The sequence below is a fragment of the Euprymna scolopes genome, chromosome 15 (assembly GCF_053919585.1).
Source record: "Euprymna scolopes isolate OS-2025 chromosome 15, ASM5391958v1, whole genome shotgun sequence".
NCBI lineage: Eukaryota > Metazoa > Mollusca > Cephalopoda > Sepiida > Sepiolidae > Euprymna > Euprymna scolopes.
This window is the reverse complement of record NC_136496.1, coordinates 95,923,049-95,944,945: the sequence shown is the minus strand read 5'-3', so window position 1 is coordinate 95,944,945 and position 21,897 is coordinate 95,923,049. Positions and strand designations below refer to the sequence as shown.

Sequence of the window (21,897 nt, the reverse complement as noted above, 5' to 3'; positions counted from 1 at the left end):
ATTTATCCTCATCTCACAAAATGTGGTTTTTTAATCACTGATAAGAGTTTGAAAGTGAATTTTTAACTACTTGTTGATAAATGTCCTCCATTATTGGTCCCCTGACAAAGGAGGGATTGGACCTAGTAATCCACTCTTGTTTGTCTGTTCATTTATTCGCACTTTTCTCAATAACCAAGCTTTGGATATTTAAAAAAAATTTGCACAAACATGGTAAAAGTAAATTATTGCTAGAACGGATTTTTCGAGATAACTCTGGTTGCCCCCTTATGGGGCATTGTAGGGGTAAAATTGCCCCAGATTGTTCATCCGTCTGTTTATTTGCACTTTTTTCAATAACCACGCCTTGGATTTTTTTTTTTTTTTTTTAAATTTTGAAAAAACATTAGTCATAGTAAAAGTAAATTTTTCACTCATGGAGGAGGACTCTGCATGCTCGGCTTGTTTCTCATTCGGTTCCATTCCAACTTTTAAGAATTTTTAGGCACTATTGCTTGACATGAATACAAAACTAATATTAGTATTCTCATAGATAGATTATGATTTGTTCCCTTGTCTCTATAGAGATGATAGGTATTGAAGTTCTGGAAGACAGTTGTATTATTACACAGATCGGGTGCAGCTGGTGAGATCATAAATGGTGATAAGAGAGATTCCTTTCACCATTATTCAAGGAAGGAGAGTCACTTTTCTATAATATTGTTAGATTTTATATCTTTTTTTTTATTTCTTTGAATTGATGAATCAAGAAATAGGAATTTATTTAAACACTTGTAAAACAGGCACAGGGATGCGACATTACAGTGATGGGACAGTTTGGAGCTTGGCCGACAGCACAGGACCTATTAGATTTGAGAATCTTTTTTTTTTTTTTTTTCTAACAGTGAGAGACTAGTGGTAGATGCACCAGCCCAAATGTGACAACTATCAAAAATTCTAATTATGTCTAAATAAACCCCTAGCAGTTTGTAATGGCTATATCAAAAGAAATGACAAAGTCTATCCGTACATACATATATCAATTTTATTTACAACTTTACAACGTTACACTCGAAGAATGTCGTTCTCGTCAGTGTCTGAAACAATGGAGATGAAGACTATGAACTCACATGCATGAACATAGGGCATGATACGGCATCTGGAACCTATCTAAGAACAAGTAAAAGTAAAGAAATGATAGTAATGACTGTTGTTTTCTCTATAAGAAATTGAGTAAACGTGTTTGTTTTAAGTGTTTATCTAGTGAGATTGCTTGTGAGTAAGTTTGTGAGGGTCTCTAGGCCATCAACCTGGCAAGCTAGGTTTGGGGTTCTCCTGCAAGAAGTCTAGAAGTAAGTGGTTTGTTCCATGTTGGTATGGTAACGACTGACAATTATGTGGCAGATTTAGTCTCACTGTTGTCTGTGGTTAGGTCCTCATTTATATAATCAGTACATAACAGGTACTCAACTCCCAGCATGGGAATATCATTCTGAATTTGTGATTGAGATCCAATTTTAGTAACCAATCGAAATTAATTTTGTTTTTACTGTTGCTATAAGCTCTCCATGGGAGCTAGATGAAAACTCACCCGATTGAGTAATGTTTTGAAATGGTATAATTATATATTTAAAAAAAAAAAAAAAAAAAATGTAAAATGTTTAGAGTTGGATTTTTTTTGTTAATATTTTATAGATGTGAATATCATTCATTTCAGTAAATTACATTTTTTTTTCTTTTCTTTCAGTGCATGTATCAAATGAGGCTTATTTGGCTGAGAACCTCGAGAGGTTAAGCAAGAATGCATATAGCAAGGATCAAGAGGAGGAGATCGGTGAGTATTTCTACAAGGGATGATGATGACCATATCTCTGGATACTCCTAGTCCTATTAGTTTTTAAGATTTTCTTTAGTTTGTCAATTCTGATGTGTGTGTGTGTGTGTGTGTGTGTGTGTGTGCATGTGTGTGTGTGTGTGTGTGTGCGTGTGCATGTGTGTGTAATGTGTTGACACCCTCCATTTTTTTTGGGGGGGGGGATGCACATGAAAGTCTGTAAAGTTCTTAAAATGGTTAGACATGGTATTGCTTTCTATGATTACGTATCATAGAGGCAATATTTTCATAAAAGATGCCATGGTACATAAGCTTGAAAAGAAAACCCTTGTCTTTAGTCAGTAAATTCATCTAGCATTTCAAGAAGCATCTCATTTATCCCCCAGGGTTGTTCACAAATCAAGAATCAAAAACACGAAAAGCGATTTTCATTGTTTACTTTTATTGTTGGTATAATGTCAACGGCACTTGTGTATTTTAATCATTGTGAACAATTTTTTTTATGTTCATTTTTGAACAAAAAAGCAGACGTTCTTGGCCTTCGGGCCAAGATCAAAGCATAGTATCTGTTCTTCAGATGCTACAATTCAATTTCTTGTTCTCTCTAAGTGGAGGAGAAATCCTTCACGACTGAGACAATTTTTTATTTTTGTTCCTTTTCTCCACGTTAAAAAATGACCCTGATGTCTAGCTCTGTCCCATGGGGAGGCATTGTAAATAGGAACTCTACTCAGAACAAGGGGGGGGGGAGACCATTCAAGAAGATCTTGAAGTTTCAAAACTATAAATATTAATACTTATTTTTATTTATTATTAAATGAATTTTTATTTATTACTAATTTCATAAAAAGTTTGCATTTGTTTTTTTTAAATAAGACATTTCATATAATGACAATTTTATTCATTTAGAATTTTATTTTCTTAGACTGCTCATTTTAAAGTTCATTTGAAAGAAAAATAATTGATTGTTATACAATGACCACTTTTATTTATTTCAGAAAAAATACAAAAAAATCTAAAAAAAAAAAAAATTTAATTCAATAAATGTTCAAATAATGTTTTTTGTTAATATTGTGTATTTGTTTTGATTTTTACAAAAAAGTTATGTGAAACTGTAATATCTCCTGAGAAATTCTTGAAAATCTTTAAGATTTTCTTAAATTACCTCCCCGTTTTGAGTGGAGTTATTCAAAAATGAACAAAAACATTGTTAACCATAACTAAACTGCAGAAGTACATTATCTTCCTTACTCTCACACTCATTTCTCACTTATCAATCAACAATCTCTTACTAACCCATTATTTTCAAGTGACTTTTGGCTGCGATACATAGTGACCCAATAGTATAAAAAACAAGAAATAATTTACTTAAAAATGCAAGAGATTTTTCTCCAAAATAATTGGATAAAAATTTCTTCATAGCATTTCAAAGAAAAACAGGATTAGTTCTGATTTTTGTAATATTTTTGGTTTAACGTCTGTTTTACATGCTGGCATGTGTTGGATGGCTTCAAGAAATTGACTTGGAAACTAACTTATCTCTGGCTAAGGCTGTATTTATCTCTCTTTCTTTTGGATTGTTTTTTTTAGTGGAAATTGCTGCAGGCAAGACATTGAGCCACTTGATGTAAGGGATTAAAATACTACTTCAAGATAATAAAAACTAGTCAATGATAACTAGATAAATTCCAACCCAGAAAACAACAATTCTTCCCCTGTAAAAAAAACAAACATTACTCATGGAAAGTGAGGATTAAGGGACAAAATAAGGGAAAATATATTAGAACTCCCCCACTAACCAACACTCACGAGGTTGTCTCCTCAGCAACCGACAAGGCTAACATGCTTGCCAGTCGGTTTGCCTCAAATTCCACACTGAACCCTTCCAACCACCCCCTACCTGACTTTCCTATGCGGACAGACGCCACGCTAGACGATCTGAAAACCACCCCTGCTCAGGTGCATGCTATCATAAAAAACCTTGACACTTCAAAAGCATGTGGACCCGATCTTATCCCAGCTGTGCTATTAAAAAAGTGCTCAGCCGAAGTAGCTCCAGTTCTCTCCAAACTCTACAACAAATGCCTTAATGAAGCTTGCTTTCCTGCCTGCTGGAAAACTGCTTCTGTTGTACCAGTATTCAAGAATTCTGGCGAAAGGACTGACCCATCAAATTATCGCCCCATTAGCCTCCTCCCACTTTTTGCCAAAATATTTGAGACCATAATTAACCATGCTCTAGTCCATCACCTTACAGATGCTAAACTTCTGACTGACAAACAATATGGATTTAGACAAGCCCGTTCCACAGCAGACATCCTAACTGTGATCTCTGAACGTATATACCATTCACTGGACAAAGCAGGGGAGGGCAGAGCGGTAGCTCTAGGTATATCTAAGGCTTTTGACAGGGTATGGCATGAGGGTCGTCTCAGGAAAATTAGATCACACGGTATCACTGGTAGAATACTTAACATAATTAAATCCTTCTTAGATAAGAGAAAAATCCAGGTTGTCCTCGACGGTCGTACATCTAAACAATATGATATAAATGCGGGGGTGCCCCAGGGTTCTATCCTTGGACCTCTATTGTTCCTGATATTCATAAATGACCTCCCCGACAAAATTGCCTCTGAGATGGGTATATATGCTGATGACACTACACTCTATGGCAGGCACGACAGGAAGACGAATGAATACATTTCTAAAGAAATGGCAGAAACACTGGAGGAAGACCTCCAATCTGTGGTGGAATGGGGACAAAAGTGGTTGGTCGCGTTCAATGCTGCCAAGACTAAACTAGTTTCATTCAATAATTACAAGAAACCCTCTCTACCACCTATAGCAATGGTCAACGACTCTTTATCTGAGAGTACATCTTTCAAACTCCTTGGCCTAACGTTCACAGGAAACATGAGTTGGAACAATTACATTGAAAGCATTGCTAGGGCCGCTGCAAGAAAGGTGGGCTCTCTCTACCGTGCTAGACAACTACTAACACCCAAAAGTATCCTGTACCTCTATAAGGCCACCATTCGCCCATGTATGGAGTATTGCTGTCACATCTGGGCTGGTGCATCTGCTACTAGTCTCTCGCTCCTTGACAAGGTTCAAAAGAGAGTCGCAAACCTGATATTTGATCTGCTATATATTAGTAGAACTATCTGGGTCTTATCCTGTTTATTCCCATACACAATGAATGACGTCATCAAAGGATGATGTCATAAATGAAAGCGTCACCAAAAAATAGTGTCACACATTAAATCAGATAGGGGATAATAATGCAGATTGGATGATGTTACAGGTGCTGGAAGAGATCCTTCATTAAGTTTTATCTAGATGAAGGGTCATTAGTTGTCTACTAGACAAACCTCTATTTAGTATATACATACACATGTATATATTTTTCTTTTTTAACAAAAGAGTCACTACTTATCAAGGCCTGGAGGTCACTCGAGGATAAGGGTTAATGGGTATACATTAGTTATGGGATTATAGCATTGTAATCATAAGTAGTGGAGATTTTATAAATTGGATTACTTAGAGGAACGATTCATCAAGAACTTGTTTATGTTGGACTTGAAGACAATCAAATTGTAGTCAGTCATGCTTGTTTTTTTTTCTATTGGTTCCATTGAAATATGGATTACTTTTATGTAATGGCACCAGATTAATTGCTGAAAAGTGGAAAATTTTGTAGAGTTGTTTTTTTTTTTTTTTTTTTTTTTTTTTTTCTGAGGAATCTTGGATAGGACAAATGTAAAATGATTTTCTTTTGTTAATGTAGTTTATCTGAGAGGAAACGATCATAAAATAATAATAAAAAAAAATCATATATAAAAGTCGTCAGACTTGTATGTTTATTAGCTACAAAAAATATATTGTTATATTTTTCAAAAACCATCTGGAAAACCGATAGGGCTAATCTGTATGAGAGATTACCTTCCTAAAAATTGCTTATATAGTCAAACTTATATGCATATATATAATAAAATTGACCTTGTCTGTTTGAGGAACAGTCTCTATTAAACAACTCTGTCAATTTTTCGTCTTCAGACTTGAAACTTGATATATAGGGTATTTGGATCTGTGGAATAAATTCAGTTTATTTTTTAGCCAGTAAAAATGACTATACATGTTACTTTACACATTTTTACGTGTTACTTCAATATTATGTTTTTATATGCATATGGATTTAGCTCAAACGGTAATGAATAAGGCTGCATGTTTTGATTTCGATTTTAGCTGATGGCACCCAAGTCAATTTTTTTTTTTTTTAAATTTTGAAATCACTACTATATATTGGGTAGAATATAATAATAGAGAATTGGCCCCATAATAATGAATATAAACTCTGCATGAATTAAAATATCATATTTAAGTGTATTTTATGACTAGGCAACACTGGGCGGCCATATATGTGTGTGTGTGTACAGATTGAAACAAATACATTTATGACATTATTTATATCAGTTCCAAGAATTAAAGATTAATGGTTTTGCATACAATCGTTTCTTAGATAAAAGAATTTTCAAGATTTAATTCCATAGCATCACATAAAGAAGTCAACCAAATACATCAGCATTATTCATCTTGAAAAAAATAAATATCCAGTTATTATAGAAAAAACTCTCACATGTACATAAATTAATAATAAATAATAAAATATATATGAATTAGAAACGTTAAATTAAGAATTAATTTAACAAGAATAATAATCTATAATAATAATAATAATAATAATAATAATAATAATAATAATAATAACAATAATAATCTAAACAATGATAATAATATTAACAGAAAAAAATAGCATATTTAAAATAGAAAGGAAAAACTGAAAATTGTTTATGTATTCATCAACGTTTTGTCTTGATTCATAATTTTCTGAAGATGACTTGAGTTGAAGGAGAACAAGTCAATCTTTGAATCGGTCATCTTGAGAAAGTTTTGAAATAAAGACGAAATGTTGATTAATGTATAAGCAATTTCCAGTTTTTTCCATTTTGAATTCTTACATATTCTGGATTAGTATTGTAATAATTGTCATATATATGATACACACAGTTAAACCAGCACGTGCTTATATATATATATATATATATATATATATATATATATATATACTACCAGGGTGACCTGACGTTGTCTGGGATTGAACAATGTTCAATGAATGTTTCACATTACCATATTTTTATTGTCATCGAAATCTGTGAAATCAAATTGGTTGATGCCTGCTCTAGTTGGGGATCAGCTGCAATGCAGCAGCTTACATACTTCTCGTAGTGACTTAGTTCACAATACACTGTGTGTCAAATTATTAACGAGATAACATTTTTTTATCAGTTTTAGAAACTTACTGGTAGTTTCGTATCATAAAGCTTTGGAAACGTAGGTAATGCTGATCTGCGCGTACTGTTAAATTTCTGTACTATTCCGTGCAATGTAAACAACTTGCCATCGTAATTGCTGAATCCACTGTATTTGAGGTGTGTCAAATTATTAACAAGGCAGTTTGTTTCGTAAATAAAATGGGTTGTAAAGATTGCTTGAGTAGTTCTGAAAAGAGTATTATTACGGAACAGCTAGCAAAAGGTAAAACTACCCTTGAAATATCGAAAATGATAGAAAGGTACTATCAAACTATGAAGAACTTTGTCAAGCACCCTACAAAGGTATGTAGGAGAGCTGATAAAGGTAAACCTAGAGTTGTTTCATGCCGTTCTCTACTCCAAATTAAACATGAAGTTGTTAAAAACCTTGGGCAGACAAGTCGAGAATCTTTGACCAAGCCGGATTGAAGAATGTCTCAAAAAGTACCCGATATCACCTTCTGAAAGAAATGGCAAAGTCTGTTAAGCCTGTGACATTAAAGCAGCATCACATACAAAACCGATTGAAATAGGCAGAGGACAACATGAAAACGGATTTTTTCCAAAGTTTTGTTCACGGATGAAGTGCGTGTCACTCTTGATGGGCCAGATGGCTGGAGCAAGATATGTGGGTTCTAGATGGACGACATCATCAACAGCGTTTAAGGTGCCAACAAAGTGGTGGTGGGGTACTGGTTTGGATTGGGATTATTGGAGGTACTTTAGTTGGCCCATGGAGAGTTCCAGAAGGCGTAAAAATGACGTCAAATGCTTACATAGCTTTGTTGAAGGAGCAATTTTAACGATGGTTGAAGAAGCAAAGGTTGACATTTAGAAGAATCATTATTTTTATGCAGGATAATGTTGCCTCGCATGCAGCTAACAAAAGCAAAGAGTATTTGCAACCACTGGGGTTCTCTGGGCTATGAAAGATGAGGGTGGCCTGTGAATTCACCAGATTTTAACCCAATTAAGAACCTTTGGAGTATCATGAAACGACGCCTCTATGCAAGTGGACACCAATTTAAGAGCAAAGATGAGTTGTGGGATACTCTCCAAGAGGTATCGTGAGGAATAACTGTTGACGAAATCACAAATTTGACTAATTCTGCAGGCCAACGTCTTTTACAAGTCATTCATAAAAAAGGATCGCATATGCCCTACTAATTATGTCAACGTAGAAATTGCTATGTAGTTATTGTGTTCTAAGCATTTTTCCTAGTTCATTTAATGTTTGAAAATTATTTCAATAAACAAGTTATGGGTGTATTGTGTTTTTTTTTCTCAACTTCGTTAATAACTTGACACTGAAATCAATATATATTTCTATCTACTGCCATAGTTTTACTAGTACTGTTTTAAATACTTTTATTTTCTGACTGGAGTAGCTGAATAGTATTGTAAGCACTTTCTCAAAGTTTCATGGATTTTTATTCACTCGTTTCTTAAATATTTAAAAAAATGTAAACTCGTTAATAATTTGATACGCAGTGTATATTTTAGTCTACATTGCACTGTAGAGAACCTACTGTTGATTTTATAAAATTATTTTTTATATATATAATGACTTGAATTAAAGTTTAAGTCAAAAGTCAAGTATCATACTTCAATTGTGCTCTAAACAGAAACATTTATTTTATATGCTCTCCTATCATGTCAAAGAACCTTCTGTTTATTTTATATGCCTGGCCTTACTTCTCGTGCAGTAATAATGGCTTGAATTTAAGTTCAAAATGAAAAAGTTAAGTATCATATTTCAATTGGGCATTAAACACAAACATTAATTTCAAATGCACCCCTGTCATATCAAAGAACCTGTTAATTTTATATGTTGAGCCTTTCGGCTTGTGTGGTAATAAAACTTCTCAAATGCACTTGTGATGTTAGGCTGTGTAAGGTGTTTACTTTGGTGAAAATCTTCTGTTCTTTCTTTTGTTGGATTATTTTGATATTCGATACTTATAGATAGAAAATCTATTTAAGAACACTGCCAGGTACATGAAGTACCTTCGTGTGAAATTTCATAAAAATCAGCCCAGCCGTTTTAGAGTACATAGGAAATGAACTCGGACACAGACACAAAGTTCCTTTTATATAATAGTATAAGATAGATAGATATGTACATACATACGCACAAACAAATGTGTATATATTTTACTGTGATGCAATTTTAAGAAGAAAAAGAAACCTAGTATTTATTTGTGTCACAGAAGATCAGAACAACATCAGTGTCGTCGGTTACAAATCTAATCAAAAGTGACCTATAATTGATCTCTTTTACTGGACTTTGTTCAACCTCTGTTTCTTAAGAAAGTCCAGAAAAAGGAGACTAATTATAGTTCTCCTTTGTTTGGATCTGAAACCAACGGGGACTGATACTGTTCAGACCATCTATAATATACAGGGTGACCCAAATAAAACGGGTCCCAACTCTAATTAGGCCCCATTTCTTAGTTTTGTCCGAATGAAATGAAACTTTGGTCATAACTAGTTTATTATATTCAAAACATGACATAAAAACACTAGGGTCTTTGCCCTTTTTTTTCTTCGTTCTACAACATATGTTCTAGATGGCTTCCATTTAGCATTTGTTTTTTTTTTGGGTCACCCTGTATATATATATATATATATATATATATATATATATATTAGTAAATTATAAAATATATATGGGGATTAAGCTACACTGAATATTCCGCGTTTCATCCACTCTAGCATTCTTCAAGAATCCTAGAGTGGATGAAACGCGGAATATTCAGTGTAGCTTAATCCCCATATATATTTTATAACTTACTAACTAGCTCTACCTACGTATTGAGCACTGTTGAAGTAAATACTTAAAGTTTATGCATAAATTTATACTCTCGTATATTTATGTGAGTAAATGAAGTAGTTATATATGTATTAGTGTTGGGATGATTAATCGGAAAAATCGGAAGATTTGGGGGTATCCGAATCTGTATTGGAATCAGAAAAATTGATGCCTATTTTGCGATGCCAAAACGATTCTTTTGTCTTTTTTTTTTTTATTTGATTTTGTTTAAAACAAAATTTTCCATTGCTGATAATAATGATATAATAATAAATATTTTTTATTTTAAATTACCAATAAAGCTAAAATCGATAAATCATCCTCCACAAGTGTATTTTGACGTTAAGGAAAATTTCTACATATTTAACGTGTGTTTTTACAAAAATCAGAGGAAATAACTATCTTATAGTTAAATAATTAGAGATTTATAAAAAATCGGAATCGGGAATTTAGCACGGAATTGGTAATTGTATCGGAATCGGGAAAAATATTGGAATCGTTCCATCACTAATATATATTCACGAAAAACACCCGTCTAGCTGAATCCACTTTGAAAAATTTCCCCCACTCTTTATCTGTGCCTAAATCAAAACGTGGATTCCATGAAAAAAGCTTCTTTCTTAGAACTGCACGCCTGTGGAACTCTGTTTCATCTGCCTGCTTCCCACCTGACTACAACTTGGATGTCTTCAAGTCCAATGTAAACAAATTCCTAATGAACCGCCCCCTTAAGTAAACACTTCATAAAATCTCCACACTAATGTACTTTATTCGTAATAACCCTTATCCCTGAGTGGCTTCCGGGCCTTGATAAGTGGTGACCGCCATGTAATATATATATATATATATATATATATATATATATATATATATTGAAATAAACCATGCTGAGCTTTTTAGGAGGATTATAAATTAGGTTATAAAATTTAATGTGACATGCTAAGTTCCATTCTAATGGGCCCTTGAACACTGAAACAGCTTTCTAGATATGTCCGCTTGCATAGATATAAATAGACCTTAATTCTCTTCCTTTCACAGTGGTTTTGTGTTGACCTGTGGTCTAACATGTTCAGACTAAAGTTAAAACGCTGACGAGTTTGAGAGTATTGAATCATGTGACCCCCCCCACACACATACACTGATGATTCTCGGAAAATGAAACGTTTGTAGATAAAATTTTTAAAATATCATAATATTGCACACACACACACACGAAGAATATCCGTACCAGGATGGATTACAATTAATTCCTGAAACGGCACAGTTTTATACCACTTTGATCTAATTTTTGTGAAATTTTAAGAAGCGGTATAAGACAACAATTACTAAATATTTACCAAACTTCATTTTCTTTGCAGTACTTTAAAAGTTTGTAGCAGACATAATACAGGCACAACCTTATATTTGAAAATTCAAATATTTTATATTTGAATTAAATTAAATACATACTTATTAAAAGCCAATCAAGCAAGATTGCATAAATTACAGTTTCTCAAGATCCCATACGCTTTAAATTTTTGTCATTTTCTAGAATCAAAATCATATAATGGAATTTTCATCAATATTGGAATAAGGAATCTAGACATAAGGTTTAGTATCATTATATACATAGATTTTAATGTTCATGAAGAGGACATGAAATGGTGCAAAACTCTTATATTCAAGGAAATTTTACCGGAGATGGGTATTGTTCTAATATATATCGATCCTAGGGGTCTTGCAAAGTACTGATCTGATAATTATTATTATCTGCACCAATCTGACACTGGCCATTGATAATAGATCAATTTCAGATATATTAATAACTAGTGGGGAACACCAGGCCTTGCCCGGCCATAAAATACACTTAAATATATTTTAATTCATGCAGGTTTCATATTTATTATTAGAGAACTAATTCTCTATTGAATATTATATAGTACTGATTTCAAAAGTTAAAAAATGACTTGTCTGCCATCAGCTAGAATCGAAACCATAGCATTTAGTGCTCCAGCCACATTTCCTATCATTTGAGCTATTCCCAGATAGATAAGAAAGATTTAAAATTAAACCACTTCAAGCTACTTTTGAATCTGGACAAGAGTAATAGAAATATATTGACAAGTTGAAATGAACATTTTGCATTTTAGCTTGCTGACATATTTCTGTAGTCATCCATCCAAACAAAAGATTTTACTCATTATAAACCATCCTTGCTGTATAATTACTATTTCCTGTTAATTTCAGTGTTATGTGACCAGTTCTTTAAGAGCTTATTGGTTAAATATTTACACACCCACACATAACATACATTTACTGTTTTATTTATATAGATTATAGTTGTGTTTGTAGGAAGAGAGTGCTCAATATCATGGAGAGAGCATATCTAATTTTGAATAGATATAAAATCAACATGGTGACTGATAGTTTCTAACCTTACATTTGTCAGACCATGCAGATTCTATGTGTATGCTTTTCTAACCTCTTTCTTGCTGCTCTCTCTCTCTCTCTCTCTCTCTCTCTCTCTCCCTCTTTCTCTTTCTCTCTCTCTGGGTAATTTAAAAGTAATCCCCTATTAGGTACTTGTAATTGTTCTCATCTTGGTTGTTATTCTCACAAATATTTATATAAACATCTTGCTCACCAACTCCTCAACCAGGTTGTCCCCGTAAGAAACTGGCCCCTATCACAATAGCTCCTTATGCACCTGTGGCAATATGCCTTGTTCAATGTTAAGAAAGATTGAAAAAAAATGTATTAGTGTAAAAGAGAGCAGAAGAAGCGTGAGATCCTGTGGTTGTGTGTGAGGCTGAATCACTGTAGAAGTGTAGCTGGTGATACTTAAAAAGATTAAAGCCGAATTGTATACAATGTTTGCATGAGAATAATCAATAGTTTTTATTCTATCAGCCATAATGGTGCACCTTTTGAAATGTAAGTTTCCACTTCCTGAGCCACCAATGCTTTGTTCACGAGATTTTTTGGAGCCTCTATTGTTAGGTTAACTGATCTCAGCTGTCAGTTGAATTCTTTCAGCAAATCTATCTCAATTGATTAAATAATACAAAAAGAAAAAAAAAGTACCCTCCCCCCCATCTCCCGGTGGAGGAAAATAATAAATGAAAATGTTAAGAGTTTTGTTAACAATGCATTTATTTTCATCTGACAGGTGTTCATGTATTTCCGCACTTGTTTATGTATGTGCTGATCCACCTCCATAAGTGCATTACCACACGTGTGCATATGTATGCAGATATATACGTATGTATGTATGCAGATGTGTGTATTTATTTATGTGTGTGTGTGTGTATATATATATATATAATGTGCATATATATATATATATATGCAGATATATATATATGCAGATATATATATATATATGCAGATATATATATATGCAGATATATATATATATATGCAGATATATATATATATATATATGCAGATATATATATGCAGATATATATATATATATATGCAGATATATATATATATATATGCAGATATATATATATATATATATATGCAGATATATATATATATATATATGCAGATATATATATATATATATATGCAGATATATATATATATGCAGATATATATATATATATATGCAGATATATATATATATATGTGCAGATATATATATATATATATATATATATGCAGATATATATATATATATATATATATGCAGATATATATATATATATATATATATATGCAGATATATATATATATATATATATATGCAGATATATATATATGCAGATATATATATATATATATATATATGCAGATATATATATATATATATATATGCAGATATATATATATATATGCAGATATATATATATATATGCAGATATATATATATATGCAGATATATATATATGCAGATATATATATATGCATATATATATATGCAGATATATATATATGCATATATATATATGCAGATATATATATATGCAGATATAGATATATATATATATAATGCAGATATATATATATATAATGCAGATATATATATATATATATATATATAATGCAGATATATATATATATAATGCAGATATATATATATATATATAATGCAGATATATATATATATATATATATATATATATAATGCAGATATATATATATATATATATATAATGCAGATATATATATATATATATATATAATGCAGATATATATATATATATATAATGCAGAGATATATATATATATAATGCAGATATATATATATATATATATATAGATATATAATGCATATATATATATATATATATATATATATATATATAGATATATAATGCATATATATATATATATATAGATATATAATGCATATATATATATATATAGATATATAATGCATATATATATATATATAGATATATAATGCATATATATATATATATATAGATATATAATGCATATATATATATATAGATATATAATGCATATATATATATATAATGCATATATATATATAATGCATATATATATATATATATAATGCATATATATATATATATATATATAATGCATATATATATATATAATGCATATATATATATATATATAATGCATATATATATATATATATAATGCATATATATATATATATATAATGCATATATATATATATATATAATGCATATATATATATATAATGCATATATATATATATATATAATGCATATATATATATATATATAATGCATATATATATATATATATATATAATGCATATATATATATATATATGTAATGCATATATATATATATATATGTAATGCATATATATATATATATATAATGCATATATATATATATATATATATAATGCAGATATATATATATATATAATGCATATATATATATATAATGCATATATATATATAATGCATATATATATATATATAATGCATATATATATATATATATATATAATGCATATATATATATATATAATGCAGATATATATATATATAATGCAGATATATATATATGCAGATATATATAAAAATGAAAATTACAATTGAATTTACCAAAATGATCCAAGATGGTAAAATTAAAGTAAATTATAAATATTAAAGAATTAATATTTATAAAATTATCTCAGCCAGATATAAAAGCTCGATAAAACCAAATAGGAAATAGAGCTTATAATATGAGCAAACAGTTAATAAAATAAGTTAAAAAACACTTTGAAATGAGTTAAAAACATATTAAATATATTTTTAACTCATTTCAAAGTGTTTTTTTAACATATTTTATTAACTGTTTGCTCATTCATATATATATATATATATATATATATATATATATATATATATATATATAATGTGTGTGTATTGTTTTTTAAAATATAATTATCCATTGACACGTGTTTCGTAGTCTATGACTCATCAGAGTGGCTGAATCTAGCAGGTAGGGTGACCCAACGTTATCCAGGATTAAATGATGATCAAGGAATGTTTTGTTTCACACTCCCATATTTTTGTCATCGAAATTGGTGAAATCACCCATTTTTCATTAAAATCACTTGATTGCTTGCTCTAGTTAGGGACCAATCGCGGTCCATCAGGAGGAAGCTTCACATGGCTCTCCACAGTGACTTAGTCCACAATACATTGTAGTCTACATTGCACTGTAGAGAACCTACTGTTGATTTTATGAAATTATTTTATATATATAATGGCTTGAAATTAAAATGCAAAAATCAAGTATCATACTTCAATTGTGCTCTAAACATTAATGAAACATTAATTTAGAATGCGTCCCTATCATATCAATGAACCTACTGTTGATTGTATATACCTGGCTTACTGTTTGTGTCGGTATAAAGGCTAGAATTTAAGTTTAAAATGAAAAAGTCAAGTATCATGATGCAGTTTTGATTTAAACAGAAACATTCATTTCATTAACAAAAAGTTAATAAAAATCAGCCCAGCCGTTTTAGAATCTATAGGGAACACTCTCTCTCTCTCTCTCTCTCTCTCTCTCTCTTTCTCTCTCTCTTTCTCTCTCTCTCTCACTCACACACACAAAGTTCCTTTTATATGATTGTAGAAGATATGTATGCAAATATATTTGATTTATTTATTTCCATATATGTGTGTGTGTGTGTGTGTGTGTGTGTGTGTGTGTGTGTGTTGGGGCGATTAATTAAAACCGAGAATTTGAAAATTCAGAACTTTTGTGAGTATCAGAATCGAGAAAATTGGAACCTCATTTCTGATTCTAAAACCGATTCAATTTTTGTTTTGATAATGAATCAAACACAGATTCATTTAGTTATTTTAAAATTGTTTATTCATAACACAAGACTAAGAGTTATAGGAATTCTATTTACAGATGTAATATTGACTCTCCCCCCTCCCCCATCGGGCCTTATTTAATTCATTGATTGGTAAATTATGGCAAAGTAAGTATTTAAAGCGTTCACTTTATTCCCTTAGGAAACCCTTTGAAATATTCAAACATATTTTAGCACTTAGTTGATAAAAGTCTGTATGAAGGTTATAGTTAATTACGAAAAGATTTAAAACGCTCCTGACAAGAAATTTTTCTAGTCATCACTGAAATAATTTGTGTTTTATTATATACTAGCGGGGGTACCCGGCGTTGCCCGGGTGTTTGGAGGTGTGTGTGGTGTTAAATAAAAAAGAACCGGGGGGGGGGGTAGGATCGAACCCGAAGCGCTGAGGCGAAGTTTGAAAATAAAATCAGCCAGCCAGAATGAGTTACTGAAAGATGTTTGAATTTATTTAAGTAAGAACAGAATTGACAGATGCGCGCCCGGAAGTCGTTGAGCGTTACGACGACGTCAATGACCAGGTTTGTTTGTTATAAGCGAAGTAAAAAAAGAAAACAATGTTAAAACTTAAGCGGGGGGGGGGGTAATCAAAACATCGAAAAAAAAAACAAAAAAAAACTAACGTAAGGCAAACAAACGATGAAAACAGAAAAATGAACGTGAAAAATGGCTTAAATAAGCCTGTTTCGATATTAAAATTTTAAAAATCGGTGGGTACCAGGGTGTTTTTGGGTGTGTGGTCGGGGGTGGATAAGTGAAGTAAAAAAAAACCAAAAAACAGTAAAACGAACGTTTCGTGAAAAATGGCCTAAATAACACTGGTTCAATATTTAAATTTAAAAAATCGAAAAAAAAAAAAGACATCTCACACCACGATTCGAACCCAAAACGTTTAGATAATGAACCAAAGCGCTAATCAACTGAGCTAACACGACGTACATGAAATCTGTTCAGTTTTTCAACTATTTAAAGTAAATCAGGTCATGACGTCATCTGACGCATGCATAGAACCGGTCGTCATCACGAGAAGACTGTTTTTGATGCTCCCCCCCCCCTGTCGAAAATTGTCGATTTCGGGGTGAAAAAATTAACGTTTTTTGCCAATTTTTGGATATTTTTCGAGCGAAGGATGGGGCTTCAATATGATACCAAGTTTGTGAATTTTCGTCGTGTCTGTCGAAAGTTTTTAGCAGACACACAAACATGCACACATACATACATTTTCGCTTTTAGACTAGCGGGAGGGGGTACCTGGCGTTGCTCGAGTGTTTGGAGGTCTGTGTGATCGGGTGGGGGGGGTGTTAACGAAAACCTAAGAATAAACGAAGTAAAAAAGAAAACAGAAAAACGAACGTTAAAACTTATCTGAAAAATAAAGCGGGGGGGGGGGGACCCGGTCGCTTGGGGGGGGGGTAATCAAAACAAAAAACAAAAAAAAAACTAACGTAAGGCAAACGAACGATGTTAAATGTAAAAATCGGAAAAACAAAAAAGAAAACAGAAAAACGAACGTTAAAACTGCTTTAAAAAATTTGAAAATACCCCCCCCCCCAAAAAAAAAAAAAAAAAAAAAAAACGTAGAAAATGACTTAAATAAGCCTTTTTCAATATTAAAATTTAAAAAATCGGTGGGTACCTGGGTGTTTTTGGGTGAGCATGGTCGGTCGGGGGTGGGGGGGTGTTAATGAAAACCTAAAATAAAAAACCGAACATTACGTGAAAAATGGCTTAAATAACCCTGCTTCAATATTAAAAATTAAAAAAAGAAAAGAAAAAAAAAGAAGACATTTCACACCACGATTCGAACCCAAAACGTTTAGATAATGAACCAACGCTCTAACCAACTGACCTAACACGACGTACATGAAATTGTGTCAGTTCTTTAAATATTTAAACTAAATCAGATTATGACGTCATTTGACGCATGCGTAGAACCGATCTCCTCATGAGAGGAAGAGGACAGGGTTTTGCTGCCCCCCCCCCTGTAGAAAAGTGGCAATTTCAGGGTGAAAAAATTAACGTTTTTGGCCAATTTTTCGATATTTGTCTGGCGAAGGATGGGGCTTTCATGTGAGACCAAATTTGTGAATTTTTGTTCAGTCTGTCGAAAGTTTTTAGCTGACACACAAACATACACACATACATACATGCATAAATACATACATTTTCGCTTTTATATTTATAGACTAGCGAGGGGTACCTGGCGTTACTCGGGTGTTTGGAGGTGTGTGTGGAAACTCCAGGGGTGGGGTGGGGGTTAAAAAAAAAAAAGTAAGTATGAGGATCAACCCCGAACTGTTGAGGCAAAGTTTTAAATTAAAGTGTGAAAAAAAAAACGTGCGATGTTAACGATTGCCCCACCGTGAGATGCTAACGGAAACACGTTTGAATTTATTTAATTACTTGCATTTGGTAGGTGCCCATTTTAATGAGTTAATGAGGTCAAGTTTGACTGCGAGATTTTTATTTTCCCAAGATGTTATAGGAAAAAGACTAACTCACATGCGGCGAGCGACAAATGTTGAATATTTATCTTCCCAAAATCAAGCAAATTAAATAGACAGGCGAGCTTCGTTGTTAACTGTGAGATATTACGATTTATATGTGATATAAAAAGTTTTTAAAAGTTGTGAACCGATGAACCGCTTCTCTGAAAAAAAGCCTTTTGTAGACATACAGAAAAAGCGAACACACATACATACATACATACATGATGATTGCAACGTCTTGTCAGACGAGTGCCACTCCCTCAGACACTGAATGTTCATGAGCCTGAAATGACATATAGTCCTGCCAGCGAATTCACATGCTCAAGCAGACATGACACTAATGACGGTCATTGTTATACATACATATATATATACACACACACACACATTCTATGTACACATATCACACACATATATACATGCGTACATACACAATACTCACACCTACATATATATACACACACATGCAAACATAAACAAGACGGTCATTGGTACACATACATATAAATATATGCATGCATACATACATACATATATGTCTATAATCATACGCTCATATACATACCCACATTCATACATACACATATACATATACAAATACATACACTTACACATACATATACGTACATATATGTATACATACACTTACCTACATATATATTAACATCCATATATATGCATTCATACACATACACAAGCACACATACACATACATATACATACACGCCTGCATACATACACATACATGCATACAAACATATATAAATGTATATATGTACACACACAAACATATATACACATAGACACATATACATACATATACACATAGATATAAATACATATAAACTCACATGTACATATATAAATGTACACACACACATATGTAAATATACGTACACATATACATACATAGATACATATTATGATGGCAGATGAATTGTTACATGCATCCATTACAGGCGTAAACCCATCAGAATTTTTTTTTTTTTTTTTTATCGCCACAGGACTTTTTTTTTTTTTTTATAATAGACAAATGCCTGAGGGAGTATCTATACAAAGATGATGTTACAGAGTTTTAGCTTTGTACGACAGCTAAATCTCTCTCTCGGTTCAAAATGTTGACATCCAGCAACAAGCAAGAGCAAGATAGCCAGCAACAAGTCAAACTGCAGACCAGCTTAATGCGGGTACTAGTCTCCCGCTTTGTTTTTGTTTTTTAAATAAAAAGTTTTGTTGAGACAGACACTTTTGGAATAGTAAATGACGATGATATAAACAAATTCACACATTTTTTCACAAATAAAAGCAGCGACGGATAATCAAAAATATAAACAGTCCAACCGACATATTAAAGACGCTTACTTTTTTTTGTTGTTTTTTAAATAAAAAGTTTTGTTGAGACAGACACTTTTGGAATAGTAAATGACGATGATATAAACAAATTCACACATTTTTTCACAAATAAAAGCAGCGATGGATAATCAAAAATACAAACACAGTCCAACCGACATATTACATACATACATAAATACATACATACATACATTTTCGCTTTTATATTTATAGGTCAAAGCAAAAATGTATGTATGTATGTATGTATGTGTGTATGCTAAAAACTTTCGACAGACTGAACAAAAATTGACAACCTTGGTCTCCTATGAAAGCCCCATCCTTCGCCCAACAAATATCGAAAAATTGGCCAAAAACGTTAATTTTTTCACCCTGAAATCAACACTTTTCTACGGGGGGAGGGGAGGTCAGCAAAAACCGTCCTCTCATGAGGAGATCGGTTCTACGCATGTGTCAGACGACGTCATAACCTGATTTAGTTTAAATATTTGAAGAACTGACACAATTTCATGTACGTTGTTAGGTCAGTTGGTTAGAGCGTTGGTTCATTATCTAAACGTTTTGGGTTCAAATCGTGGTTTGAGACGCCTTTTTTTTTTCTTTCGATTTTTTAAATTTTAATATTGAAGTAGGGTTATTTAAGCCAATTTTCACGTAACGTTCGTTTTTCTGGGTTTTTTTTTTGTTTTTTTTTTTGTTTTTTTTTTTAATTCGCTTATTCTTAGGTTTTCATTAAACCCAAACCCACCACCACCCACCCACCCACCACACCCCACCCCACCCCGAACGACCACACACCCCAAAACACCCGGGTACTGACCGATTTTTTAAATTTTAATATTGAAACAGGCTTATTTAAGCCATTTTTCACGTGTTTTTTTTTTTTTTTTTTTTTTTCTTTGTTTTTATTTTTCAGAAGTTTTAACGTTCGTTTTTTGTTTTCGTTTTTATTTTGTTTTTGTTTTTCCGATTTTTACATTTAGCATCGTTCGTTTGCCTTGTGTTAGTTTTTTTTTTTTTTTTACTTCGCTTATTCTTATGTTTTAAGGAGGTGTATTTTATATAACTTTTCACAATGACATATTTTATACTAAAGTTACATCAGGAACATTAACATGATCAAGATTTAAAACAAACAAAATTGACAAGATATCCTCAAAATGCTGTCTGCTCCGAAAGCGTGATCATTTTACATTAATTTTACATTTCTTGTTTTATTTTATTTTTACCCCATGTTCTTCAGGCCGGTTACATATATTCTGAAAAGTGAAGAATCACATTGTTATTTAATGAATTAGCATAGGTTGCAGAATTCTAATAATAACTTTTTTTCACAACAAAAAGTTATGATTGTGAATTGACGAAAAAATAAACAAAACAAAAAAACAAGAAACAAAGATCGCAATAATTAAGTTTTCACACGTAAAAACCTAAAAAAAAGTAAAATCTTAGTGGTGGGGGAGCAGTTGAAGACGTTAATCTACAAATTTGCCATTATTACTAGTAGTAGTTATTATTATTATTATTATTATTATTATTATTATTATTATTATTATTCACTCACTAGAAGTTCTTACACAGTTTATCATCAGAGATTGTTCACTGATAACAACCGATGGTATTCCCTGGAGTCTGGGTGACAACAAGTCTCCTCAGATTCCAGTACTCTTCACTTCTTTTGATAACCTTTGTGAATGAATTTGCCTTATTGCAACAATCGTCTGCCATTGATTTGACACTGGCAA

The 21,897-nt window shown here is 31.8% G+C and overlaps 1 protein-coding gene across 32 annotated transcripts in view; it reads left to right on the top strand.

The window, feature by feature from the left end:
* The window catches only part of LOC145294002 (arf-GAP with SH3 domain, ANK repeat and PH domain-containing protein 2-like), a 547,728-nt gene that overhangs the window by 279,559 nt on the left and 246,272 nt on the right, over window positions 1-21,897 (top strand). For all 32 annotated transcript variants that reach the window (XM_080140958.1, XM_080140949.1, XM_080140946.1 and 29 more), the window contains exon 3: window positions 1,727-1,813. In XM_080140958.1, the coding sequence (XP_079997084.1) occupies window positions 1,727-1,813 (87 nt within the window). The remainder of the gene's footprint in view (window positions 1-1,726; window positions 1,814-21,897) is intronic.